At 45.7% G+C, this 26,478-nt stretch overlaps 1 protein-coding gene across 7 annotated transcripts; it reads left to right on the forward strand.

Annotated features, from left to right (window-relative positions):
- Positions 1-26,220, forward strand: LOC6727647 (rho guanine nucleotide exchange factor 17). Of its 7 annotated transcripts, XM_039294588.2 has the most exons (18): positions 9,797-10,029; positions 10,460-10,620; positions 10,693-12,305; positions 13,721-15,906; positions 15,965-16,055; positions 16,122-16,544; positions 20,783-21,043; positions 21,176-21,366; positions 21,430-21,875; positions 21,940-22,162; positions 22,241-22,332; positions 22,396-23,036; positions 23,096-23,247; positions 23,309-23,376; positions 23,435-23,577; positions 23,639-23,760; positions 23,817-24,167; positions 24,227-26,220. In XM_039294588.2, the coding sequence occupies exons 1-18, from the start codon at positions 9,914-9,916 to the stop codon at positions 24,384-24,386; spliced, it is 7,440 nt and encodes a 2,479-aa protein (XP_039150522.1). In that variant the 5' UTR covers positions 9,797-9,913; the 3' UTR covers positions 24,387-26,220. The 7 variants fall into 7 exon arrangements, with proteins under 7 accessions (XP_039150523.1, XP_039150521.1, XP_039150522.1 ...); XM_039294589.2 differs by lacking the exon at positions 9,797-10,029 and adding an exon at positions 1-407 and having other exon boundaries at positions 15,965-16,544; XM_039294587.2 differs by having other exon boundaries at positions 9,796-10,029; positions 15,965-16,544.
- Positions 26,221-26,478: the final 258 nt, after the last annotated feature.

The following is a 26,478-nucleotide window of genomic DNA, read 5'->3' on the forward strand; positions in this document are numbered from 1 at the left end:
GAGCTGACCGAATCCGAATCCGAATATTCACCATGTGTCGACTGGCGACTGCAGCAACAACAACCACACGGCAGAGTACAGGGCCGGTTGTTGGAGTGATCTTCATTTGGCAATTACATTTGGCCGTGTTCGGAGGTCTCCGCGGATAAAAGCGCCAAAACAGAAGCCGAAAAAGGCCCAAGTCGCTCGCGCTGCGTGAATCAGTTATCAGTGGGATTAACCGCGCGATTCGCATTCGAATTCAAACGCACATAGTGCGCAGTGTTCCAACTTCCCAGTGATCGCCGCCTAACGGTAGAAAGGTGAAAACCCGAATCGAATCGAGTTGAATCGAAGGGCATAGCACAGTAACCACACTGCGTGGGCAAGGTCAGCTCCACGAGATCCCAAACCCATACCCCTACCAAGTACGTACATCAGAAGGCGCCTACATTTTCGATGATTAGCCATTAACCCAGTTGTGTGAAAGTTCTTTGGACTTATGAATAAGTATGAATACGAGTGCGAATGCGAATGCATGGAGGTGCACTCGTCGCGGTCTCATGTTCCAATTGGAACGATCTTTCGTGCCGAATTGTGGCTCATTCCGCACATACGTACGCTGTATGAATGTTTGGGCCAATTTCTCGCCCCAAAGAGATGTGGGCTTAAAGTGCACCACCGAAAAAAAATTCACAAAAAAAAAAGCAATTTGGATCCCAGCAAAAAATGAAGCATGGCAAAAGAAAAGGTTAATAATTCGTGCCAATAATGCTCTCGAAATTTTGCTCGCATCTCTTGTTGGAAGTGGAAGTGTGTTTCGAGATCAGGAGTTTTTTCATCTCTGATTTTTCTGATTTTCGAAGGGGTTTTTTTGGGGGGAGAGGCTCGAAAAAAAATTAAAGCGGAATCGGAATCAGACTGCGCGCCGACGACCCATATTTCGATTTCATTTCATTTACGAAAATAAAAATACAAATACAAATTGAGAAGAAAAAAAAACAACAGAAAATAAAAAGGGGAAAAATCTGAAGAAAAGAGCTGCGATACTTAAGTGCGGGCAAATAAGTAAAAGATATGCCATAAAAAGACAGCATAAGTGTATTTTGAAGATACTTTTTCGTGTTTTGTTTTCCCCGCCTCCCCCTCGCACATCCTCCTCTCGTGTTTCTTATTTTTATTGCTATTGTTATTGTTATTGTTCGGTGTTGACTGCTGACTGCTGCCGACGCTTAATGTTAACTTGTTTAGTGTGGGCAGCAGAGTTGGTAGTTGGAAGTTGGTAGTTGGTAGTTGGCTTTGTTTCGTTGTTTGTTTTGCTGTCTCTCATATTATATTGTTACCTGGCCATAACGGTAAAGGACACTTGGTGCGCTCATATGTAAATGCCCCGTCCGCCACTCAATTGAATTGTGTAAAGATGCCTCTTACCTGGTACCTCAACCACCCTCCTCCCATCGTGATCCTCGCCTGCTCCTTGCTCCTCTGCTCCTCCGAGCGAAGCCGATCTGCAGCTGCACCTTTATCGGCACAACTCGATCTAGGAACCTCGCAATGGGACAATCCCGAGACGTCTCGCGGATATTTTTAACTCTGGCGCGACTTAATTCCACCAGCATTTGCAGTGGCCGCAGCTTATTTAATGTCTACAAATAATCCAAATTGGGGCTTAGCCTCAGTTGTGAAAAGCGATGGCGCAGGGGCAGGAGGAAGTGGGGTCGTATGCCCCGTCAGATAGACTGGGATGCAGTGGGATAAGAAGCAGGAGGAGGTGCCGGGGGTGGAGCAGGGGGAGGAGCTGCAGATGACCAGCCCCGGCACTTGTGCATTCGATCATCGGTGCAGTGATGCAAGAGTAATTCGTATCTGTTACACTAAACTCACGATTTATTTATTACCTCTACCTACCCATTCCACATAAAAAGGAAATTAAAAGGAAAACTATTAAATCGGTGTTAACATATTGAAGAAGCCGATTTCATTTACTTTTAAAATGTAATATCAATCGTATAGCGAAATTCTTCATTCCAAATCTTTAGTGTTATACAAATCATCCATTTCCTCCAAAGATTAGACATTGAAAATATTTTTAGTGAATTTGTTAACTTAATAACGAAACTATGGCTCTAAATTGTTAATATTGTTTTGACATTATGATTGAAATACCAATGCGCTTTTAGAGTTAGTATCATTTTCAAAAAAAATATTTTTTTCATAAAATTTGATTTAGAAATATTTCTTACGCTTGTTTATTGCTTAATAAATATTTAACAAAGTCCAACTATATTCTTAGTACAAATTTTTCTCTGTAAATTTCCATATTTCTTATCCTCTCGGTTTACTTAAAGTGTAGGATGCACTATACCCATATTGCGACTGCCAAAGTTCGGGCAACAACGAACGGTGCATGAACGCGGAGGATGCGGCAGAATGATGCCGCGGGGCATGCGTTGGAAAATTGGGGAATGAAGTGCCATTTGCTCAGTGGGACAAGTTGTGGCCAAATAATGACTATATTAAATAACAGTTAGCAAACATTATTGCATTGGCCGCAGGCTGTGTAGCAGCGATGTGCCCAAAAGGCACGGCCATTGGAACTGTGGAGAAGATGCAGCCGTAGTCGTACCATTCCCAGTCGAAGTCTAAACATTTGAACGCTGTTGGAAATGGCAGTAATGTGACCATTTAAGACCTCTTTCTGATGTCTTATGGAGTGAAAACGTCCTGCTGTGTGAAAACAAATTATAGGCATGTAATGTTGCATGTTACGTCGCGACTCTCAAGCCATTGGATTGGTGGGATTGCTGGGCATTTGGGGGAACCGGGGCAACTGGGGGATCTGGGGGATCCAAAGGAGATCTTTTGGGAGCCGGGCTAGCCAGCCAGCCAGCTAAGCTCAGTCAGTGCTGCAACACTCAAAAGTTAGCCCGGTCGGGCCAGTTGGGATTGAGGATTGGGGATTGGGGCTTGCGGATTTTGACTTGACGCTGGCTGTATGCTGATGCTGATGCTGTACTGATGCTGATGCTGATGCTGGGGCCTTCAGACCCAGACTCTCAGACTCAGACTCTGGCCCAGACACTTTGGGCCTGCTGTGGATGTGTTTCTCCGTTTGTCTATTGGTTTGTTTGCTGGCTGTTTTTCGCCGTTCGCCATTTGCGAGTGTGTGCTAGCTGGTCTAATGCTCTCTAACTGCTTATCAGATCTGTGAGGATTGCGCAAAAACGATTTCTGTTTTCCTTTGCGCCCCTGCCAGCTCCTTCCGCTCCTAGTTTTCCTTCTAAGACCTATAAATACCCTTTGTCAAGGCGTATGGAATATGCCACATTTGGATTATCAGCAGCTGATTAGTGAGGCAGAGGAGCTTCTACTTTATACTTTTATTATTATAATAATATTAATATTTCCAAACTATTCCCCCTTATCACCGCAAACCTGTTTAATATTAGCATCCATGAGTTTAAGTTGTATCCCCCAAAAAAGTATCAAATGTCAGATGGGCAGAAGAAGTTGCTTAAATTAGCTGATTGTATAATCTTGATTAATTGATTAACATTTTGGCTAGGAAGATATTCCCATTCTGAATTCTTTGCTGTGAATGGGAACACTAGAGTAAAGATTAAATCAAAATACATGATTAATATTAGCAACAAGTAACTTTGATACGATCTGCATTCCAATCGTGCCACAAAAAGGCGTGGTGCTTTATTATGTGCACCATGTGGTAATCTTGTAGGGTATCCCCGAATCGCAATACTTTGGATAACCTTTAGAGTAATATACTTATTTCTTGTTTTCTTTCTGTCTGTCTATTTGGGATTTTCAAACAACGAATGCGATTGCGACGCCGCATTTAAACGAGCACCGCGAGTCCGGTGCAGTTTTCCCGCTCGCCGGCTGGTGTTGTTGCTTTTGGTGTTTTTGGTGGCATTGCTGTTATTGGCAAGACAGATTCAGATTGAGCCCAGACTCGAAAATAAAGTAATGAAAAGCTAAGCCCAACTGCAGACCTCCCAACGCCCCGGCGACTGTCCCGTCCCGTCCTGTGCCTGTGGTGAACTTTTATTGCCTGGTCGGGAATCGGTTGCTCCCAGCCCCCATCCCCATCCCCATTCCATACCCATTTCCATTCGCATTCCCATTTCAATCCTCCTGCTCCGCCCGGCTCCTGGGGGAGGTGAGAAAGTGGCAAACTGTCGCTGGGGACAAGTGGTCCCTCCAAGCTCATATTCGGATATGTGCCAGAGCGCTCGGCCCATTATGGGGCCTCGTATATAACGACGTCGTCTCTGCCAAAGGAGTTCAGCGCTGAACGGCCACGCCCCCCAGCCGGCTAAACTAACAGCTCCAATGGGGCAGCAAAAGCGACTTTAACTGCGGTCTGTGTCTTATAAATTAGGGTGGACCCACACTTTATGACTTTTTATGGATGCTCAATTTTATTTTATTATGATAACTAAGTGTGCTTAACGAAATTAAAAGAATCGTAATAAGTTAAACAACTCTTTGTTAAACATCAGTTAGTAACTTTTTAACTTTTTTAGACATATGTTAGATTCATTTATTATATTAAAATCTTTATACTTATTTCCACAACACTTTTCAGAAGGTGTCTGTATAATACATACTGGTTATTACTTCCCAAATATTTTAATAACCATTAACTATTGGTGGACCAAGGTTTCGAAATAACCTTTAGAAGAGTCCCGCTTTCACTTTCCGCGTGACTTTCCTATGGGGGAACCCGTAGATCATAATAATTCACCAAGATCTGGGGACCACCCCAATGCTCACATGTTACATTTACTGTTTCTGTTTCGGCCGCTGTCCGATGATGAATGCGGCGAGGCAATTTGAGTGATACTCACGACCTCGTCAGTAGTTAGCTGCGACCACGCCCACACCGCCCAAAACGCTATCCATCTGCATCTCGGCGTGCATTTAGCATTTGGCTGGGCGGCTGGCCCGGCAGCGAAAACCTGGCGTCCGGAACCCGAATCCGAAAATTAGGAAACGACGACGATCGAACTTTGATGGGACTACACCTCCTCCTGCGGCCACCTTTCCAACGACCCTTGTGCATATATCAATGTGGAAACGGAGCTTACATAATTGAAATCCATCAAAGCGCCTGAGAATGGCTTTCATATCAGATGGCTAATCGGGCATCCGGGTTATGCAACCTGTGTATTTGAAAACATAGTTGGGGGATCAAATAGATACAGCTCTTATATGTAGTGAACGGGGGGATGTTCATTTAAATGCTCATCCATTCTGCGCAATTATCTGGAAAAGTATCTCACAGATGCGATGTTCGCATTAGGGCGTAGTTACTATTTGATTAGATAACAACTCTGTTGCTGAGTTCTTAGTAAGTAGAGAGATTAAGTTATATCAGGTATTTAGTGCTATGCATAGCTGAAATCTTCAATGAAACTGGGATTCTTATGAAATGCAAGCTAGAAACTTAAAAAAAAAGAATTCCATATCACTTTCTTCTGCTTTATTAAAGCCACTTTAATCAGATATCTATTTTATTACCCAAAAAAATGTATATAATTTAATCACCTCACTTTTCTTGACTTACCCACCTCCGGTAATCTCGATGCGGAAATAACCCACTTTAAAAAGTATCTTAAATGTAGCCCAACTTAAGTACCGATTAGATAAAGAACTCAATGGCCAGCAATTTATGAAAGTGATTTTACCCGTTTTCGCTGAATTTCGATCTGCGCCTGATTGCCGCCGAGTTATCACCCAAATCGATGTAACAATCAATGGCCGGAGATTTTAAAGTCCATGTTGCTGTTCAACTTTGACTCTCGACTGGCGCATCTGGGATCGGAGTTGGAGTCGAACTCCAAGTCGGGGTCTTCCTGCACTGCATCTGCAGTGCACTTTCATACCACAATTTATCGCTGTCTGCTGATACAAGGCAGCAGATACAAACTACAAAATACCGCTCATAAAAACTTAAATCGAGTTAAGTTCCGCTTCATTGTTCGGACTGGCCAAAGAAATCAAAAAAAAAAAAAAAAAATACGCCAACAAAATTACAAAAAAGAGAAACCAACAACAACGGGCAAACAAATTTAATATGTACTAATTGAATGTTGTGCAGACCCAGCTAAAGACCCACTTCAGCCCCAAACTCCAGCTCAGCTCCAGCTCCAACTCGAACTCCCTCTCCATGCCCATGCCCATGCCCATTCCCAATCCCATTTGTATCTGCATCGCTTCTACATTGAGTCGGGTTCAGGCGGCTTGAACTCTGGGGGTCACTCCGCCAGAAACCCAGAAACTCGGCTCGTGAAAGTACGAAATCGAAAATCAAAAGTGAAATGTCGAATGCCTGGCCCAAACGGACAGACAGACAGACGGACAGTTTGGCTTATGGCTGACTAACTGACTGACTAACCGACTGACTGACATAATTTGATCTTCGATCTTGGCCAGCTGCATTTTTGGCTTGTTCCTAAGTCGAATGCCGAATGCATCTGGTATTACGCGCCTCGCCCCTAGAGCCAATTTTACTCCGCCTTTGCCTCGAGGTGTGGGTTACGATTTTGTGGTTTGATCTACGGGCACTCGTCCGATGCAAGACACTGCGGGAAAAACCCCTATATAAGGCTAACATTCTTTTTGATAAAGCTTTTGTAAAAGAAGATAAGCAAATTCAGGAAAAATGTTATAACTCTTAACTTCTTGAACTGCAGTTAGTATTTAAGGTCCAAGATGGATAGTATCTAGAGATCGTTACCTATGAATGGCTACGTTCTTCTCAGTGTAATCGCTTTTCTAACAACCCTATAGAGTCTGATCATTCCCCAACTATGTGTGTTTAGTATCGGGTATCCAATAGACTCATTCTAATGCGTGCCTCCTTGTCGCTCCGAACCAAACCGATCTGAACTTGAACCGAAAGATACGATTTCAAGCTCACACTTTACAGAGCTCGAACAGCCTGCACAAGTGATGATGATGGTGGATACGAACTGGGAGAATCGTTTGATTTGCAATGCAAAAGAGACTGGCAAGGTCTCTGGGCCACGCCACTCTTGATTTCAATTCAATTCAAGTCCAAGTTCAGGTGAGCGATGGATATGGTAGGTGCGCTGTTGTCGCCTCCAGCTTGCGATCTGGATTGGGACTGGGCATCGGCTTGGGAATAGCTACCTCTGGAGGTGTGCTATGTGCATGTAAATGGTATTGAAAGGGATCCCAGCTAGATGCGCTCCTAATCCCATCACGCATTTGGACTGCGGAGCTGGAGGTGTTGCTGATATGCCGCTGAAAAGCTGTGCAGATTAATCATAAAGGCCATAACAAAGAGGTTTTGCATGCCGACGAAGATGTGGGATGCTGGAATGGTGCTGTGCAGCAGGGGGCATGGGTATGGGTATGGATATGGGCATCTGGCACGGATCACGGATCCCGCTGTCACGTGTCAGTCAAAATGACTCTGCCGGCGGAGGGCAGGCCTATGGAATAGTTACGAAAAAGAGCGAAAAAATAGGTGTTACCCGGGGGGCTGAGGAGCTGGCTTAATTGTTATTATTGTTCGGAGATGGAAGCCATGAGATGGGAGCGCTTCTGCAGCTGACAGCGAAATGTTCGCAACATGTCAAAACTTTTATGGTTTTTTAATGGTTCTCCATATAGATTTGGCCAGCGTGCGATTTTAATTGAATTTTTGTTTATTTATGAGTGGCGACAAACTATTTATAATGTATCTACTTATCAAGAGGGTTCTTATTTATTAATTATTTTTTGTCATTCTTACATCTTGTTTATCTCTGACTTCTGATTGCTGACGCCCGTTTTGCCTTGTCACCAGATCTGATATCTGTGCGTGGTTTATCTGCCCAGGTATTCCATGGGCAAACACTCAAAAAACTTGGGTATTTATCAAGAAGCTGGCGTACAGCAAAAAGAATTCACAATAAACTCACGGATTTGTACAGTATTTATGTGCCAAAGTTGTTTTGGAAGTACTAGATAAGCTAAATCAGCTGCTCGCAGTTGGATCTCATTATTCCGGCGACCTTGAGGCGCTTCCAATTGCGCGTCGCAGGTGCGATTGTGCACATTAGGTGCATTTGTATCTGCCGTTTTGACAAGTGCAAGTCCAGCTGCTGCTGATAAGCCAGCTTCAGATCTGGCCGGATTATAAATATAGACCAGGCCGCGCAGCGGCGAGATCTGTGCATCTGCATTCCTGAGTGATTACGCTGCGAAAGATACATTTGTATCCGATGGCCTAACACGCCAGAAATCTCGGCTAAAAAATGCCTTACACAAAATTCTATGTACACACACGGGCACAACCATTTATATCTAGAGATGTGTACAGAAAGTTTCATAATTATTGGTTGACTGTGCATGAGTTGAATAATAAACACATTTCGAGCTTTGACAGCTTTAAAAATACATTTCTAATGGCTTTCAATATATTCCATTAAAGTGGTACGATCTATAAAAGAGTCATTGCCTCATTTATTTTTACTTGCTTTCAGTTGGAATAATAATTTAGTTGCACTTACGTTGCGCTTTCCCAGACTTTTACTTTAGTTCCGCACTGTATTTACATACACGACATGCAATTGTTTCGCCACGAGCATCTTTCACTCAAAGTATCTTCGGTGTTCTTCTGGTGGAAAAGATATTTTTGGTTTTCTGGCGGAATGATATTTTTGGGACAAATGTGTGACTCCCAACCAGCGTGATATTTACAACCCGAAAAGTGTGTAGTTTTCGATTGATAAAGAAGATTTTCGGATTTTATCTCTACAATTTCCCATTTTTTATTGATTTTTCCTACTCATAGTTAGTGCATATATTGATAAAATCCTTTTGTTTACGGCTTCAGTACCCACTTACAATTTTTTGCAACCTCTTCCGTCAATTAGCTTTAAACGATTTGCTTATATTATTAAAGATAGCTGAGAAGCTCATGCAAATCTCTCCTTAAACAATGTGTAGCTGATGGTAAACTCTTGCTGGCGATTTTTGTGGCCCGAACAAAAAGTGGAGACGTCTCCGGCTTGTGCAACATGCTCTGCCGTTTGTTCAACATCAATTAAGATTATAGGAAAGCCACTTGTTCGGCAAAGAAAACAAAAAAGAAGGCTAACAGCAGCCAGGCAGAGAAAAAGTCTTCCACTGAAACAAAAGCCTGGCCAACTCGGGTAACCAATCCCCGAAAGACAATGGACAGTGGATGGCAGTGGTTGCCAGTGGATGCAACAAAAACGGGCTAGCCGCCGACCAAAACATATTTAATGACAGGCAACGGATAGTGGCTGTGCCACAGATAGTGTGGCCACAAGGAGGGGCATGTCATGGTCACGGCTTGACTAGCAGCTCTGTGCTAAAAATTCGCATGCGTAACACTCGGGTCCGTTGGAGGAAATCGAAAGGTGGCAAATCTGCAGCTGGGGCCAAGGCGGTGATTATCTGCCGGTCGGTTTTGGGGCTTTCATTAGAGATCATAAATAGCGGTGGTAATTAAAAAATATATTCAGAAATTACTTGTCATCCCCAGCAACTTCATTAATTATGTGATAGAAACAGAAACACATATGAAACATGGAATTTAATAATAATTAAATTGATTGAAAAGCTCTTGTAGAAGGTTAACCTCATTTAATATTTCCTACATTTTTATGATTTTAAATTATTAAAGTTTATAAATTACTAAGGTATTTATTAAATGTATTGAAAATAAAGATTTTGAAATGTTTTCATTGCAAGGCACCCATTGAAATGGTATAATATCATATCTTACTCGATCGGATTGGGAATGAAGTATGCGCTGCACCAGATAAAAATAGATGGGCTGTATGTGCTATATCTGAGGCACTGAACTTTACTGCGAATACACTCGACCGATTTGGGGCTGTCATCGCCTTCTATATCTTTTGGATCACGAGAAATGCCGGAGGCACGTCAGGGATATATTACATACGATTTACCCACGCGAGGAAAATTTGATGATCTTCCGATGAAAACCTATTATCTGAGCAATGAGAATGGAAACACTTGGCGGAGGTGAAAATTCAAAGCGATTTTCCAGCTGATTTGCATGAAAATTGGGAGTTCAGTGCTTGTGGCATGCTTTTGGGCGAACATTTGCAATATCCTGTAACTAATTTAACCACGCGGGGCATATTAGTCGCTTGTATTGTTGGACAAAATAAGTTTTCTATTCATTGCATGCCTGGAATGAGTTTATTAATTATCTCTACCAATTCACCTTGAACCATTCTAACATCGCAGTTGTTTGTTTACTTTATAGTTATCTTCAAAAGTGTTAAACCAAACATAGACTATTGTATGCTTGTCCAGGTTTATTTTAAGCTTATCAAGAGATATACAAATAAGCCAAGGCTAAAAATAACCAATGCAGCTGAATGTTTGTCACTTTGCCGTAACGACTTCTAAAATATTTACGATACTAAAAATAGCATTATTTTTGCAGCGATTTGAGAACAAGCTCGAGAACACCACAGCCCATTGAAGTTGAGCAGGCGGTGAGGAGAAGGAGCAAGAGCAGTCGCCTCATATCCTGCTGTTGCATGCGCCACTCGACGCGGACCGTCGATAGCGAAGCTATCCAGCTCGAAGGGGAGGCAATCATTGGTAAGATTGCGAGTACATCTATCTGAAGCTAAAAGAACACGAACTCGACTTACATTCACCACCTTTCCACAGGCGATCAGCAGGTGCCGCACCTTGCACCACTCAAGCTGTCCAGCTCCTTGCCAACCACACCGCAATTGGGCCAACGGGTGGTGCGCGGACGGGGCTACAAGAAGCTCTCATGGAATGAGGAGCAGCCGCGCCGGCAGACAGGCGAACGATCAATGATCGCCCGGGGCCAGGAGGCCAGGGCCAATCCGCCGCTCACCTACCAGCATCTCACCCACAACAATAACAATATTAATAATAATAATAACAACAACAATAACAACAACGATGGCGAGGAGTACGATCCCATTGCCAAATACTTTGCCAACACGCAGCACCAAAAGCTATCTCCTGGCATCGCTGCGAAAAGCTCACGGATTCTCTGCGAGAATTGTTGTGGCGAGAGGCAGCAACAAGTTGGCAGCTCCATGGACCGCCAGAAGCAACAGCCACAGCAGCCTCATCCGCAGAAGCAGAAGCGGCAACAGCAGCAACATCAGCAGCACCAGCAGAAGCAGCAGCAGCAGCTGCCGTTTGGGGACTACGATTCAGTGTCCGATTTGTCGTCGTTTGGCTTTGTCTTCGATGGGGAGGAAGTCGATTCGACGAGGCGCGTATTAGTCGATGCTCATTATGAGGATGCCGCTGACGACGACGATGACGTTGTGCGGCCGCCGGTTATAGAAATAGAAAAGCGGCAGCCAAATACATCAACAACGAAAACGGAAAAATCAACAGAGGCGGCAACAGCAACAGCAAGAGCAGCAGCAGCAACATCAGTGGGAGACGCGTCATCGCCAGTGTTGTCCCTGTCATCTGAAATCAGCGACGAGTCACCAGCCATTTGTTGTTATACAATTGACAAAAAACTGTCACAGCAGCAGCAGCAGCAGCAACAGCATCTGCAACATTACAATTCCTGTGCCACCGTTAGCTATCGAAGCTATCGCCATCCGCCGCCAGTTCCTCCGAAACCGCGTGTCTGCGTGGATTCCTCTGCATCCGATGAACCCGCTCTGAAGACCCGCCGTTTGGTCTGCCAGCAGCAACATCATCATCACCCTCACCCTCAGCCACCTGCCAATCCCACTCACTTTCCGCCTCGAATCTATCCGGCGAACAGCTGTTGCATCCCCAAGGACTACCAGACCCATGCCTTCGAGGGCAACTTCAGCAACAACATCAACTACAATTGCCGCTTTGGAGCGAGTGGGGAGTGCACTTGGGGATCGCTGAAGGGGCCGCGATCGCTCTGTTATGATCGACACGGTCGCCTGACCTTCGACTCCGAACCGGAACCGGAAGTGGTGGTGGCAAAGAGCAACGGAGTGCACAAGTCACTGAGTGAATCGCGTTTGCCAGTACAATATTACGCAGAACCCAAAGTTCCTTACGATCCGTACACCGATTTGTCGCGTGTGACTGCGAATGTTATAAACCAGAAAATTAGTGATCGGAATAGTTCGTTTTCTCTACCACTGCAGCACAATCGTGGGTGCAATGCACTGAACCAAGTGAGTGCTGCGAGCGAAATCAACAATCAGCAAACAAACCACGTCAAGCTAAACAATATTCTTCTGCCCTGCCACTGTAATTTCCATGTGGATGCTCCATACGAGGTTAACAAGGAGAACGGGGTAAGTTTCAAATAAATGAAATGAGACATGTCTTATAACAAATGGGATAAGCTATAGGCATATTTGAAAGCACATATGATCAGCTTAGATAGTAAGCACCCAACATGGAAGAAATGAGCAAGAGAATATCAACCTTAAACAGATATAGATGTAGATAAATGTATATTTGCATTTCCCGCAACTCGATGGCCACCATTCATCACCAAACTGTCAGGGAGCGCAATTTTCAGCCATAAACCTTTTGTTTTGATCGATTTTATTGATCCCATATATCATATAGTTACTCGTACGTTTGTTTCGCCTTCAATGGGCCAGAATAGATCTCTTGGAGATTGTAGTTCTGCCAGAGAATAAGTCATATATGTACGATTGGATGGATGGACACCACCTGAAAACGGCACGTTCTGCTGCTCAATCGGAGAGATCGGGAGAATGTGGGCTTTTCGCCAGTGATTTGTGTTGCTTGCGAGAGTTCTGCTCACCACAGATTTCATTGGTAGTATTGCTCTACTTTTGTGTTGTTTGTACAATTTTTTTAATGCGTGCACTGTGAGAAATAGGTGGCTATAACTGGGAAATTTAAAATCGAAAAAATATTTATAAAATATAAGGCAACTTTTATGATTTCATATTATATGTTGTTATCATGGCTTTCAAGTACGACATATCTTAAAACTTTTGATTGTCCGATTTCCTCGCAGTGTATTGTAAGTTGGCCTGTCTGCTCATTCATTCCCAGTCATAGTCCCAAAGATCTCTTGTATTTTCTGTATATTCCACCTACATACATACATATACCTACATGTATTTGGATTTAAATACGTATGTGGAATACGTACTCTTATATATGCGGCTGAGATCTGTTGTTTATACTAAAAATATCACTGTGTGCGTATGTATACATCGAATCGGCTTAATATATATAGAGCACCGTGTTGGCTTGCCTTACATTGTGTTCTCGTGGATTGGCTGGTATGTGTGTCATTGTGCAGCGAATATAATGACGCTGGGGATGAGAGGGCGCCTAATATAATCATGCTGGCTGGGTTCCGGACATTCAAATACATAATGCTTATGCTCATTCCAATTAGCATTCCGTATATCCCATACGATCCTGCGGGAAAGCAAAATCTCTTTGTCGATATTACACATACGCCGCGTTGACGTTGACTCAATGTTTGCTGCCGCTTCAGTGTATCGAATTGAATTGCCAGCGATTTGTTTGTTTTTATTTTGTGAGCGGGGTGCAGTGGGTTGGGGGTGGGTTCACAAGTACGCCCACAGCTAGTCCATAAAAAGACATGAGGCTGGGGGGGAAAGGGGGGAATGGATAATGGATAATGGGCCCGGGCAGGCCGAGCAATCCGTCGATGAATAATAAACGTTTAACTCGAATTATCCCTCCGCATTTTTAGCACACAATGGAGAAACGACGTAATACCCTGGACCGCTTTCAGCGCCTCGGCTTCGGGCGTAAATCATCACCAGCGGCAGCCGCCTCCGCGTCCACGTCCTCCTCCTCGCCGTCATCTACTTCCGGTCCGGAGAAGCAGCGCAAGACGTCGGACCGTTCGGAGCGTCTGCGCGAGCTAACGGAACTTTTGCGGGGAGGAGGCGGCGGTGGCAGTAGTTCCCGCGCCTCGTCCACGCCCACTCCGCCACCGCCTCCGCCGCCACCGGTGCCACCACCCCGCAAGCCGCGCACATCCCATCTGGAGCGCCAGGATACGGGCGCCAGCCAAACTTCGGAGTCGGAAGCGGGCAGCGCTCACCTCCGGATGCCCAGCGAAGAAACCACCACACGTCACAGTGGAGGTGGTGGTGGTGGTGGTGGTCTCAGCACCGCTGCCCGTATATTTGCCTCCCTTCGGCCAAACACGAGTCTCTCCAACCTGGAGGCCTTCATGTTGAGCAACCGCGAGAAGTCCAAGTCCCCGCCCCCACCTGCGCAGCAGAATCACAGACCTGCGGCCAGCAGATGCGTAGATGCGTCGGCCACTGCCAGCAGCAGTGCCAGTTTCGAGAGCACGGCGCTAGCATCACGGCCGGATTCACGCAGCGCGCACAAGGCAGCCCCATTTCGATCCGTTTCGTTCTCGCAGATCGACTGCAAGTCCACTCTATCAGCTCTAAGAGATCGCTTAAAACGGGACAAGGCCATCGAGGCGCCCAGTCCCAGTCCGACGCACTCCAGGGAGGAGGAAGTTGCTCCTCCGGATCCCGGTTGGGTGCGAATACCACTCAAAAAGACCGAACTCAGTATCAATCTGAACTACGGACAGGAGAAGTCGCTGGATCACGACGCCATTCAGGAGGAGGACATCTTTAGCAACGAATTGGCAGCGAGTGACAGCTCAGGCATCCTGTTCCCGGTGGCCACCGCTAGCAGTGTGATAGCCGCACATGCCACTATGGAATCGCTCACGGATACCATTCAGTCGGAAACCGATTGCCTGATCAAGGAGGAGGTGCCGCCGCCTGTACAGCCAGTAGTAGAGATAACACCACCCGCCTCGTCAGTGAGTGGCAGTGCTCCGAATTTGGCTACCCTGATGGAGGAGCAGTTGCCCCTGGAGGCCCCGCCGGATAACTTCCTGCAAACGGCCACCACCTGCGAGATCCCAGTGCCGGTCTATGAGTGTGCCGCCCAAGAATGGCTGGAGACACCCGCCCAGGAATGGGTGGAGGTGGCGCCCGAGGAATTCGGCATTGTTCCGGAGACCATACAGCCACCCATTCCGCATGCAGCCTGCAAAATCTCCCAGACGCCGTCCACGTTGACCACAGCCGTGAGAAGTGACCTGGTGCCCACCATATCCGTGAGTCGCTCCTCGGAAGAAGGCGACGAACTGGCCAAAATCGAGGACGAGCCGCAAGTAGAGGTGGCCACCACGGCGAGGAATACATCAATGGATCGCCACATCAGGGAGTACAGCCAAGATGATCTGGACCTGGCCAATGTTGATCTGAGGAGCTCCTTGGAGGCCATAGCCACGCCGCGACACAGTACGGATGAGCGGCAACGTAGACATCTGGATAAGTCGACCAAACGTAAGGGCATGTACATAGACAATGCGGACTGGCAAGCTCCCACGGAGCCACCGCAACGTGGTCTAGCCCTGGACATAAGTGTGGCCAATCTGAATGCAATTAAACCCGAATCTCCGGAAGCCAACACCCCTGGTGCTTCGCAAATGTACATCAGCAGTCCGCAGAGCTCCTATTCCTTTGAACTAAATACCCCCGAACTGGAGAAGGGTTCGCCATCGTGGGGCAGTGGAGGATTGGTACGCGACAAGGCGCAGCTGCTAAGCAACTTTAGTTGCCACAGCAGCGAGGAAAAGGACGATGCCTCGTGTCGGAGCTTGAGCTATCTGCGCACCGATTCCACCTCGGATAACGAATGCGATCGGGCTATCCGGGAGCGGGAAAGGGAGCGTATCACTTCCAGTCCCACGCCCAGCAGCGGCGACTACGACTACAAGAGGTTTTCAAAGCGACCGCTCAGAGGACCTTACGGCCAGATGCTGGAGGCGGAGATGAAGAAGCCCAACCGTATGCACTTTGAAGAGATTCTGGAGGAGCTGCGAGAGACGGACAGGTGAGTTTAAGCCTTAACGTCCTTATAGAGCTTTGTTATAACCATCTTCATTTTCCAGCTTGCACCTGCGTGGATCAGTTCCTGGTGTGGCTGCTGGTGGATCGGTTGGCCCTTCCCGAAATCTGCCACAGTACTCCAATTCAATGCGGGTGAGAAAGACAAGTACCTTTTTGCCAGTGCCATCTCATGCTCGTGCGGCTTCCACGCCCTCGCAGCTGGAGCACGCCAGCAAGGGCATCTCAGCGGCCACCGCCCAAATCTCTGTGTCCGCCAAGAATCTGAGTCAGGCGGAACTGGATGACCAGGTGCACCACATGAAGCGGGCTGCCTCCGAAGCTCCGGCTCCTAAATCTAACCACAGCAAACGCAGCCAATCGATGAGCACGGAGCGTCCCAGTCAGCACCACCATCACCATCATGGGCACAGCCATGGTCATCATCATGCTGGCAAGCGCAGTTTGGATGCTGGATCTGGCGACAAGGCTGTCAAAAATGCCTTACTGGCTGGAGGAGCCTCGGGATCGGGATCAGGAGGAGGCGGAAAGGCAGGTCTGAAGCCAACGCCCGCTTTGTTGGCCGAACTACTAAAGGGTTCTAGCGAGAACATGATTTCTGAACAGCGGAAGAAAACAATAGCGGTAAGTCAATTTTATCGATATCAGATTTTGTTATATGGTAACCCAGTGCAATAAGTAACCAGAACTGTATGAATCAGTTCTGAGTAGAGTTTTCGGAAGACTATTTTCAAAAATATACTTTAACACGACTATTCAAGGGAAAGTCCCCCTTTTCCACTAAAATGACTCAAAATCGAATAGGGAATTGTTTGCTTGTTGTTTATTGTACCACTGCCAATGCTTAGCGTTTTACATACTTAATGTCCCGAGAAAAATTAGATTGAATAAACATATTAGTTGATTTATAAGTGGAGGTATTTTAAATATAATATAATAGATTGAATTTGATATCAGCTGAGCTTAGACGGCCCAGTTAAGTATGCTATAATCTGTTGGCTTTAAGCGAGGTTTCAAAATGGTGGATCTTTCCAGAAAGTAGACTTCTTTCTCTCTCTCTCTTTTACTCTCAGTCAAAAGCTTCCCAGCGATCGTTAGCTTCTTCTCGCTCTTCCCTACCCTTTTTATTCCAGCTGCCTTGTCGCACACACTCTCACCCACACGCTCACATGTTCTGACATTCTCACGCTTTTTTGTTGTGCTTGCTAAGTGGAAGTGCATGTTGTGGGTGTGGGCAGAGGAAAAGGCAGCGGCAGAGGGAAAGCAGCGGCAGCGGCGCCATGTGAATTTCGAAGCGCATGCTCCAAACAGAAAATAAAGAAAACGGTGCGCATTGGAAATGTGTGTTAGTGTGTTAGTCTCGTTCCGTTTCGTCTTGTTTCATTCCTTTCTTTCAATCCCTTCGTTCCATTTCGATCCGTTCCTGGCACAGTGGTTGCAGCATACTATTTTTACATTGGCAGCAAGTTTTAGTAGACTGACTGATGCGTGCTGTAAATTGGGTTGGGCGTACAAAGTAAAATCATTATAAACTAGTAGGAGTAGTTTTTAAAATCCTAAAGTGTGTGTTTAACCGTTTTAGTTACGCATTTGGTTAACCGAATTTCCAATAACGAAAACATTATGGATGCTTTAATGTTTTTGATGCCTTATTTAAAGTTTATCTTCTCTTCTCCTATCTTATCTTAAGTTTATCTTAAAGATACAACTTTTTAACGGGTGAAGGAGAAAACGGATACTTTACTGATTTATTATTTTTCTCTTAAGAAAAGTATAGAAAAATCCCGGCATAAAAATAACCCTTTCACATTATCTTTTCGGACACTTGTCGCATGCAAATCGGGGGAAAACCCACATCAGCCGCTCTCTGAGCGCGACGCATGGCATTCCAATGGGGCCTTAACAGCTGAGACTAGCGCACTACACAATGTTTTGAGTGTGTTTACGATCTGCTTTCGGTTCACATGGATAATTGATGTTTGGCCATAGAGCAGATAAACCGAAATTCTTAAATTTACTTTGCGCGTTTTCCTGATTGCCAAATACTCGTGCTGATGTGTGTGTATGATTTTTGTTTTAAACGCGATTCTCTCCAGCGTTCCGCGCTCTCTCTCTCTCTTCCACTATCCGTCGCTCTCTCCGCTTTCGGTGGGTGGTGGGTGCCATTTGGAGTGGGGGTGGTGGGGTTGGTGGGGTTGGCTTCTTTTTTCAGTGCGCTTGGAATATGAAAAATGGAAATTAAGTGTGTATATGGCACAATGGAATGTGTTGGTTGAGTCGAGTGGCGGAATCGCGCACTCCTGTTGTTGGCCTTTGGATTTGGGATGTGCCACTGTAGCTGCTCTCCCGCGCAGCAGCAGCAGCAATAGTCGCAGCAGCAGTAGCCACAGCAGCAGCAGCGGCAGAGCAGCGGAAGGCTGAAAGGAGACCACTGTGCGCTGTGTTTCAATTCTTATTTGCTTTTCTACGACCATTGTGTGGCGGAATTGTTCATGTTTCGTTCGCTCGTTCGTTTGTTATTTATTTTTTGTGGAGCGAGGAATCCGCTAACGGCGTGTAAAAAGCAACAAACAAATCGGAATACGTGAAAAATAACTAAAACAAATCGTAAATTGCCAAACAACAACGTAACCGAATATAGAAAAATAATTTATCGCTGGAGTGTTTTGTGTGTCTGCGTGTGTGTGTGTTTTGCATAGGTGGAAAAAGGAATGCATGGTGATGTGCGTGGGAAAATGTCTCGAAAGGCGAAAAGGCGGAGATGAAAATCACTTTTCATTTTATTCCAAATTCAATTTTTCTTCTCCTCTCGCTGTACATGTGTGTGTATGTATATGTGTACCTGAGTGCACAAGGCCAACCTCTTGTTGCGCCGCGTTACGCCAATAATATACATTGAGTGCAAATATAAACTCTCAACTTAGCCATCGTAACTGAAGCGAGTGCGAGCGAGAGGCCAGCAGTGGAGAGTAGCGGAGAGGAGTGGAGTGGAGAGAGCAAATCAATTACCTGTCAGCCCCCCATGAATGTATGTGTGCGTAGTGTGTGTGTGATTGTAAAATGTAAAATGGAATTGTGTGGCTTTTGCAGCCTGCACTGCTCTAACCTTCACATATACCCACTCGCGTATAACGGTAACTGCAACGGCCATCTAAACTGCGCACAAATGTATGCTGCAAAGTACGGCTACATAACTAACTGTGCAACACGCTCACCTCCCCCATAAACACACATACACACATATGCAAAGGTGTGAGCGAGCGTGCGAATGTGTGTGTGATAACATGTTGCTTGCTTGGCTTTTGTTGTTGCCCTAATCAGGCAATTAAAACGCAACAGCAAAACACAGCTGAACAGCAGTTAGTCCGTGATTCAAAGCAAAAACAAGAAAACAGACAGACCGCAACTGGTTTTTTTTATGTCGCACCCATACATAAATGTCTGTGTGTTTTTCCTGCACCCAACCCACGCTTTTCCTTTGTTTTTCCTTTGCGCCTTATTGGCCTTCAGTCAGCAAAGGCAAACAACAACATGGTCAGTGTCATTATCAAATCACACACAGACGCACGCACACACGCGCGAACTGCAGGCGGTGGGCGGTGGGCTGGCTGGAACGGAGGAGGAGGTGCAGGGGCGGGGCGGGGTGCTCAAGGCTGTTCCTGTGAGTGAGTGACTTGTGACTCTCTGTAGTTACTTACACTGACAAAATAGTTAAATTACCAATTACTTAATTATGAACTAATTTTCTTTTGAATGTATATTAAAATAACTATCCACTCTCCACGATTGTAAGATTTGTATGTGAACTCGTTACGTAAATCTATCTGAATCTGTATGTGTGTCATCTCCTACTCTATACATTCGAAATGCTTAACAATAATTTCCGGCATATTTATTTGTTTATATTTGCCAACAAATATCCGTAGTGTATTTCGATGTTCTGAGTGTAAGTGCAGGGCATGTGGAACGTGGGCAAGTGGTTCTCCCACTTTCCGACTACGCAGGTTGTTCTCCACGCGAGTGAGTGAATGTGGGTGTCTGTTTTGTGGATGTGCAACATCCTCGTCCAGCTGCAATTTGCCTCTAGCCAGTCGCTTGTTGCACTTTCAGTCTATTTGGGCGTTTAAGCCAGGCCAGACGTGCGCTTTTGTCTTTATACCAACAAACAACAACAATAAAACACACAGAATGCTTCAGCGTTGCTTTAAGAAATCAGTATCGTTGCGGCAGTGAAACAAAAAGAGGCCTAAACTAGTGACGGAGTTAACAAAAAAGAAAGCGGAGAAAGAACACTTTAATACACATTCCGAGCATGTCGCACAATCGCGAGAATCTGCGACTCAGCCTGTTAGATCTGCAGGCCACCCTGACGGCGCCCTCCCAAACCGTTGCCGCCGCCCTGCTCCCCCAAGCTCCCGCCCACATGCAACAGCTGCCGAGTGGCAGCAGCAGCAACATCAGCAACAGCAGCAGCAACACCCACTCGCACAGCAGCAGCAACATTAGCGCGTGCGGCAGCAGCAGCAACATCAACACTGGTGTCTCGCAGGCGGTCTCGATGGCCACCACAACGGTGGCGCGTCTGAGCAAGGCGGGATTCGGGGCGGCTGCCGGTTCAGGGGGCGGGGCCGGGAGTGTCTATCAGAACGACAAGTGCGACAGGCTGAAGAAAATGACTTCGATCACCTGCTCCGACTCGGAGGACGACTCCGAGCGACGAGCGCAGTTCGAGATTAGTAGTAAATGGAATCTGGGCGGCTATGAAGGCGTAAGTCTGGTCGCAATTAACCCCCAACTACCTTTTAGCCAAGTGACAATCTATAATCCATACTAATCTCTTTTGCAATGTATATTTTCTTCAGGACACACGCACCTATGTGGTGCAGGAGATCTATCGGAATGAGCAATCCTACGTGGAGTCCCTGCAAACCGTCGTTGTCAAGTATCTGAAAGTGCTCAAGGCGCCCGAACACGCCGGTATGATAGATACACGCACTGTGGATGAGATCTTCTTCATGGTACCCGACATTCTCGAGATTCACGAAAAGTTTCTGAGCGACCTGAAGAGCCGCTTGGATGACTGGGATGTCCAGCAGAAAGTTGGTGATGCCTTCATGGACACGGTAAAGTCTATCTGACTACTTTCAGTTTAGCTACCAAGTGAAAAAACAAACCCATCATTTGATACTAGATTAACATTGTTTACAATACTTATATATTGCCAACTGTTCTAATAATGGTGTTCTTTCTCACAGTTCTCGAAGCTAGAGGTCCTAGAGGTCTATACATCCTTTGTGAACAACTGCAATAGGGCAAAGAATGCCATACGCTCCATGAAGCACCAGCGACCCTCGTTTTCCAAGTTCCTTGAGACAACCGCTCGAGAGCACAAGGGCAAGCTAACCTTAGACAATCTGCTCATAAAACCCGTGCAAAAGTTTCCCAAGTAAGTTATTTACAATATAAATTTGAAGAAGGACCAACAACTAAGAAAATCTATTGCTTCCAGCTATGAGCTGCTCTTCCAGCGATTGATTAAGCACACGGATCACGATCATCCAGACACGAAGCATCTGCAGGATGTGCTGAAGCTAGTCCACGATATACTGGTGCACATCAACTGCAAGGAGCGCGAGATCATGGAGAATGGACAGAGGGAGGCCACGCTTCGGGAACTAGAAGGCGTCATCGAGGGCATCACCGATCTTATAGCCCCCGAAAGGCAGTTTCTGCTTTTCGATCTGGTCTCCATGCCTTCGGGACAAGGAGCGCGCAAGGATCGAGGCTTCTTCCTGTTCAACGATTTGCTCGTCCTGACGAGCATCAAGAAACGAAGCGGTACCATCCGTAAGCCGAACAGCAGCATCTGCCCGGGCACTGTGGCCACCACTTTGGACACCAATAAGTACAAGTTCCTCACCAAGATCTCGCTGGACTGCTTGGAGATTGTCAAATGTGAGTATAGCTAATGATCTTAAAAATTCGGAACTTTAACGAACTATTGTTTATTGTTTTGCAGCCAAGGACGAGAACATCAAGCGCATCGTCAGCGAAATCGAGACTTTGGCCGAAGATTGCAATAAGCTGCAACAAATCACCGATATAACCGTCACCCTTAAATACCCGCATCAGTATCTGGAGGATGTAATCCGCGAGCTTCACCGCGAGGTGCAGAGACAGCTCTCTGAACGCCAGACAAACGACACCCAACTAAATATGCTCGAGCTGACAGTCAGTTCTCCGTAAGTGGTTTTAAATTAGAAATTAGCAAAACCTAAACTAGTGTTACTATTCTTAATTATATCTATCTTATTTTTCAGAAATGGTAACCAGAAGCTGGCAGTGGTCTTTAGCAAGACGGAGAAGCGCACTCAGTGGGAGGAAAGCTTCAACGAGGCCAAGCAGAAGCTGGGTAAGTAATTTAACTGCACCTCATCCACATTGAATAAGTATAACATATCGCAATTCCCTGCAGCTGCCACCCTGGAGCGGCATCCAATTCCCGAGTTCCTTACATCCATACCCATTCGCAAGACCCGAGCTGGCCTTCAGTTCACCTGTGCGGCAGCCACACTGAGTGACAATCGGGACGTATGGGTGTGCAACAGCGATGGCTATGTGGGTCAGGTGTGCATCATGTCGCTGCATCCGGAGCCGAATGTCACCAGCTGCAATGGCGTGTGCAATGCCCGCATCTTGTGCGTGGCTTCCGTGCCGGCGTACAGTTCGGCGGCCTCCAGTCGCAATAGCAGTGGCGAGCAGCCGACAGGATCCGGCGGCCAGGAGGAGAAGGATAAGCGCAACACCCCACAGAGCTATACCCAGCAGTTAAGGGACTACCGCAAGAGCATCTCACCCAGTTTCCAAAGTGCCTCCGCATCGGCCACGGCGACGCCCGAAAAGAAAAAGCTGACGCCGACACCTACGCCGGTGGCTGGTGGTGAACCCGCGGATGCTGCGACCACAGGCGGCAGCGATACTCAGCTGGAACTGAATCTAAGCTCCAGCGACGATGAAACAGAGGCTGCGGCCGCCTCCTTAAACGTCGCCGGGAGCACAGGATCCACATTAGCGGAACGGGTACCCAGTCCTGCGCCCTCATATCATGGGCATCAGGTGAGTTGTGGCCAATCACTCTGCGAATGCTCCAGTGACTTACTTCATTTGCCCCACAGGACTCAAATCCCGAGGAGGGCGAGAGCAATCAATCAACCATGTGGATTGGCACTGAAGACGGCTGCATCCACGTCTATAATAGCACTGACAATATTCGCATTAAGAAAAACCGCATCAAGATCGAGCATCATTCGGCCGTCTATTCCATTTTGTAAGCAGAACTAAAATAAGTTAATAACTTAATAGTTATTTATATGTTCTATTTCGATTAGGTACCTGGACAATCGTGTGTTTGTATCATTAGCTAATGGTGATATCTGCGTTTACCTGAGGGATGGTGGTATGTGTTTATTATTGCAGAACCCACGAATAAGTCTAACGATTGGTTAATCATCTAGCCACCTCCTGGAATACTTGCTCATCGCATTGCCTGTCCATAGGCACGGTCACCAGTCCGGTGAATAAGCTGTTGAACGTCAACGGCCGACTATGGTGTTCCATACAGGGCATCATCAAAGTGCTGGACGTAGAGACATTAACAGTAAGAAAAACATTCCTTCTACCCATTGAAGAACTCATCAAATGATTCTTATATCCACCAGGTCGTTAATCAAATTCAGATTTCATCGGACTCGAAGCCGATTACAAATATGACAGTCTCAAACAATCATGTCTGGATATCCATTCAGAACTCAGCGCACATTAAGTGTTTCCATTCCAATACGTGAGTAGAATCTATATCCTCTGGCTTTATGTCAGGGTAACACCTTCCAATTGCAGCCACCAACTGGTCACTGAAGTGAATCTCGCCCCCGCCGTAAACAAGATGCTATCCAATTGCGATGAGATCATCCGCCAGCACAAGGCGGCCTGCCTGCGAGTAACATCGCTGCTATGCTGCAAGGATCTCATTTGGATTGGGACCAGTGCGGGTGTTTTGCTGACCATACCGGCGCAGGGCTACGAAAAGGGTGCCATAAACATAGTGCCCACAGGCATTCCTCATGGTCACACTGGACACGTTCGATTCCTCACGTTTGTGGAGACTACGGGCTTGGAGGGAGCTGCTCCTGGTGCAGGCGGAGGTCGCGATGCAGGCAGTTCCAACAGCGATGAGTACACCAAACAGGGGTAAGTTTGAGAATGTGACAGAAAGTAGCGATATAATTAACAAAAACTATGTGTTGCAGGTCCATCAAGCACTCCAAATCCAAGTCGGAGACGAACAACACCCTGATCATTTCCGGCGGCGATGGCTATGAGGACTTCCGCAACTCCGGTGCCAACTCGCTGAGCGAGATCGCTGGCCGCGAGGACAGCACCAACCATCTATTGATATGGCAAATTTGAAGCAGAAGGCGTAAAAACCGCTGGAGGCTCCTGCTCTCGCGCTGGAAGAACAACAACTGAGATCGCCTCAGTGGATGTCCGAGGCCAGCGTTCGAATGGAGTGACCGGCGGTTTTTATGGGCCGAGCATTAGTCGAGATCGCCAGAGATCAACAGCAGCTGCTAAGCTGGAAATTAGTAGGATTAGCTGACGGACTCAACGGACCGAGGGACGAACTGGACGGATGTACAGATGAATTTTGATTGACTTATGGCTTGGCATCTGATGTATTGTGTGACTCAAGACCATCATCACCCCAACTACTTGGCTACTCAGTACGGTGCCAAAAACAGAACCTTTACGACTCCTGCGCCAAATCACGATTTGGAAGGCACTTTCAATGTACATACAGATCGCACCGCTGATGGAGATGGAAAAGAACTCGATTCCACGGCAAAGTACGATAGATATTTTTGTATTGCTTAGCAGGCAGACTAATTGTACATCTAAATCCCCCATTCTCGTCTAAGTTTGTTTGAATCGAACACGGGTCAAACTTAGATCATGAAGTTATACTACCGACCTACATTACATACGCATGGTGTTGTAAGGTGTACGAGTTAATCCATCTGAGATTCGATCCCCGCCCGCAATCCAAGCGCATTAATCGAATTTATAATCTACAAACCACTCAAGGGTCATGTCACTTATGTTCGCATGTGTCTCCAACAATGAGGACGCATGCCCATGCGATAGGCTTTGTAAAAATCGTAGTCTAAGCATCTCCCTATTTTTATTGTATACATACGCGCGTAATATATACATATACATATATATTAATAACTATATCGATAACTGATTAAATGGCGTTTATAAAGTTTATTGTAAAACCTATTTCATGCAAGAGAATTGAATTTGAAAATTGCAAATTTTAACATAAATACGAGTGATATTCAAGTTTTTGCTAAAGTTTTTTGGGCATGTACAAAACGTTAAACCGACACTAAACACTCACAAGTCCCCAGCCTAAACCTAAACCTAAACACTACGTACTTAAAAATATACATCTATTTTTTCTAATTGAATACTATTTGTAAGTTGTGCGCACCCAAAATCAAGCAACTCAAGCGACCCAACAATTTGGAGGTCGCGTCTCAAGCTCGATCGTCTGTCTAAGGTAGAAAATTGTAATAATTTAAGTATGAATATTTCTATGTTATAGTCTGGTTGGTTATTAATTGTTCAGTGCAGTATTTCAAGTGTATGCTAAGCTCTTCCACCTACCACCATCCACCAATCCACTTCCACATCCACCACCCACTTGCCACCGCCCAAAAGAAAATCACTTAAAAACAACACACTTAACCACAACACACCGAACCACCGAGAGCGGTTTCATCTGTTATTTGAGTGGCTAAGCGCATCCTACGAAATGCATTGAATGCATTTTCTCACATTCAGTGAACATTTGACAATTGTTATCCTACCTCTACGAATACCAAGGTGTTGAACATACATATATACATATATATACTTATATACATTGTACTCGAGGTAATGCTCTCGCAGGATCCCAAACTGGGTCAGGATGGCAGGAGCGGGAGCAGGAACTGGAGCAGGAGCTGGATCTGGAGCTGGAGCTACAACCGGAGGAACTCCCAAAACGAGCTGTAATAATAGAATCTAAAACAATAATTCCCCCCTTTTGCCAAGCTGCATTGTAAGGTTCAATAATAAATTGTAAATGTGTTAAAAAAATTAAATATATATATACTTGTATGGAGGTGTAAGCATGTATTATGATTATGTTTGTATCATCTACAATATTAAATGGAATCTTTAAGCCCAACTAAAAGCCGAATTGTTATCAGTATGGGGTGTTTTAGTGGCTTTAATTGCAATTTAAGCGAATCTATCAAACTCACTGGAGATTCCATGTCCTAATGCGTCCATCCAGAATGCAGCCAGAATTATTTATAATTCGTAATTTAATTGTTTTGCCGGCCATTTAGTTGGCGAATATATGCAGCTTTTGTAACTTTTTGTTGCTGATAAGCGTGTAGATTCAGATGCGCGCATATTTAATTATCGCATTCATTTGTAAAAATTAATT

This window comes from Drosophila simulans, chromosome 3R (assembly GCF_016746395.2).
Source record: "Drosophila simulans strain w501 chromosome 3R, Prin_Dsim_3.1, whole genome shotgun sequence".
In the NCBI taxonomy this organism is placed as follows: Eukaryota; Metazoa; Arthropoda; class Insecta; order Diptera; family Drosophilidae; genus Drosophila; species Drosophila simulans.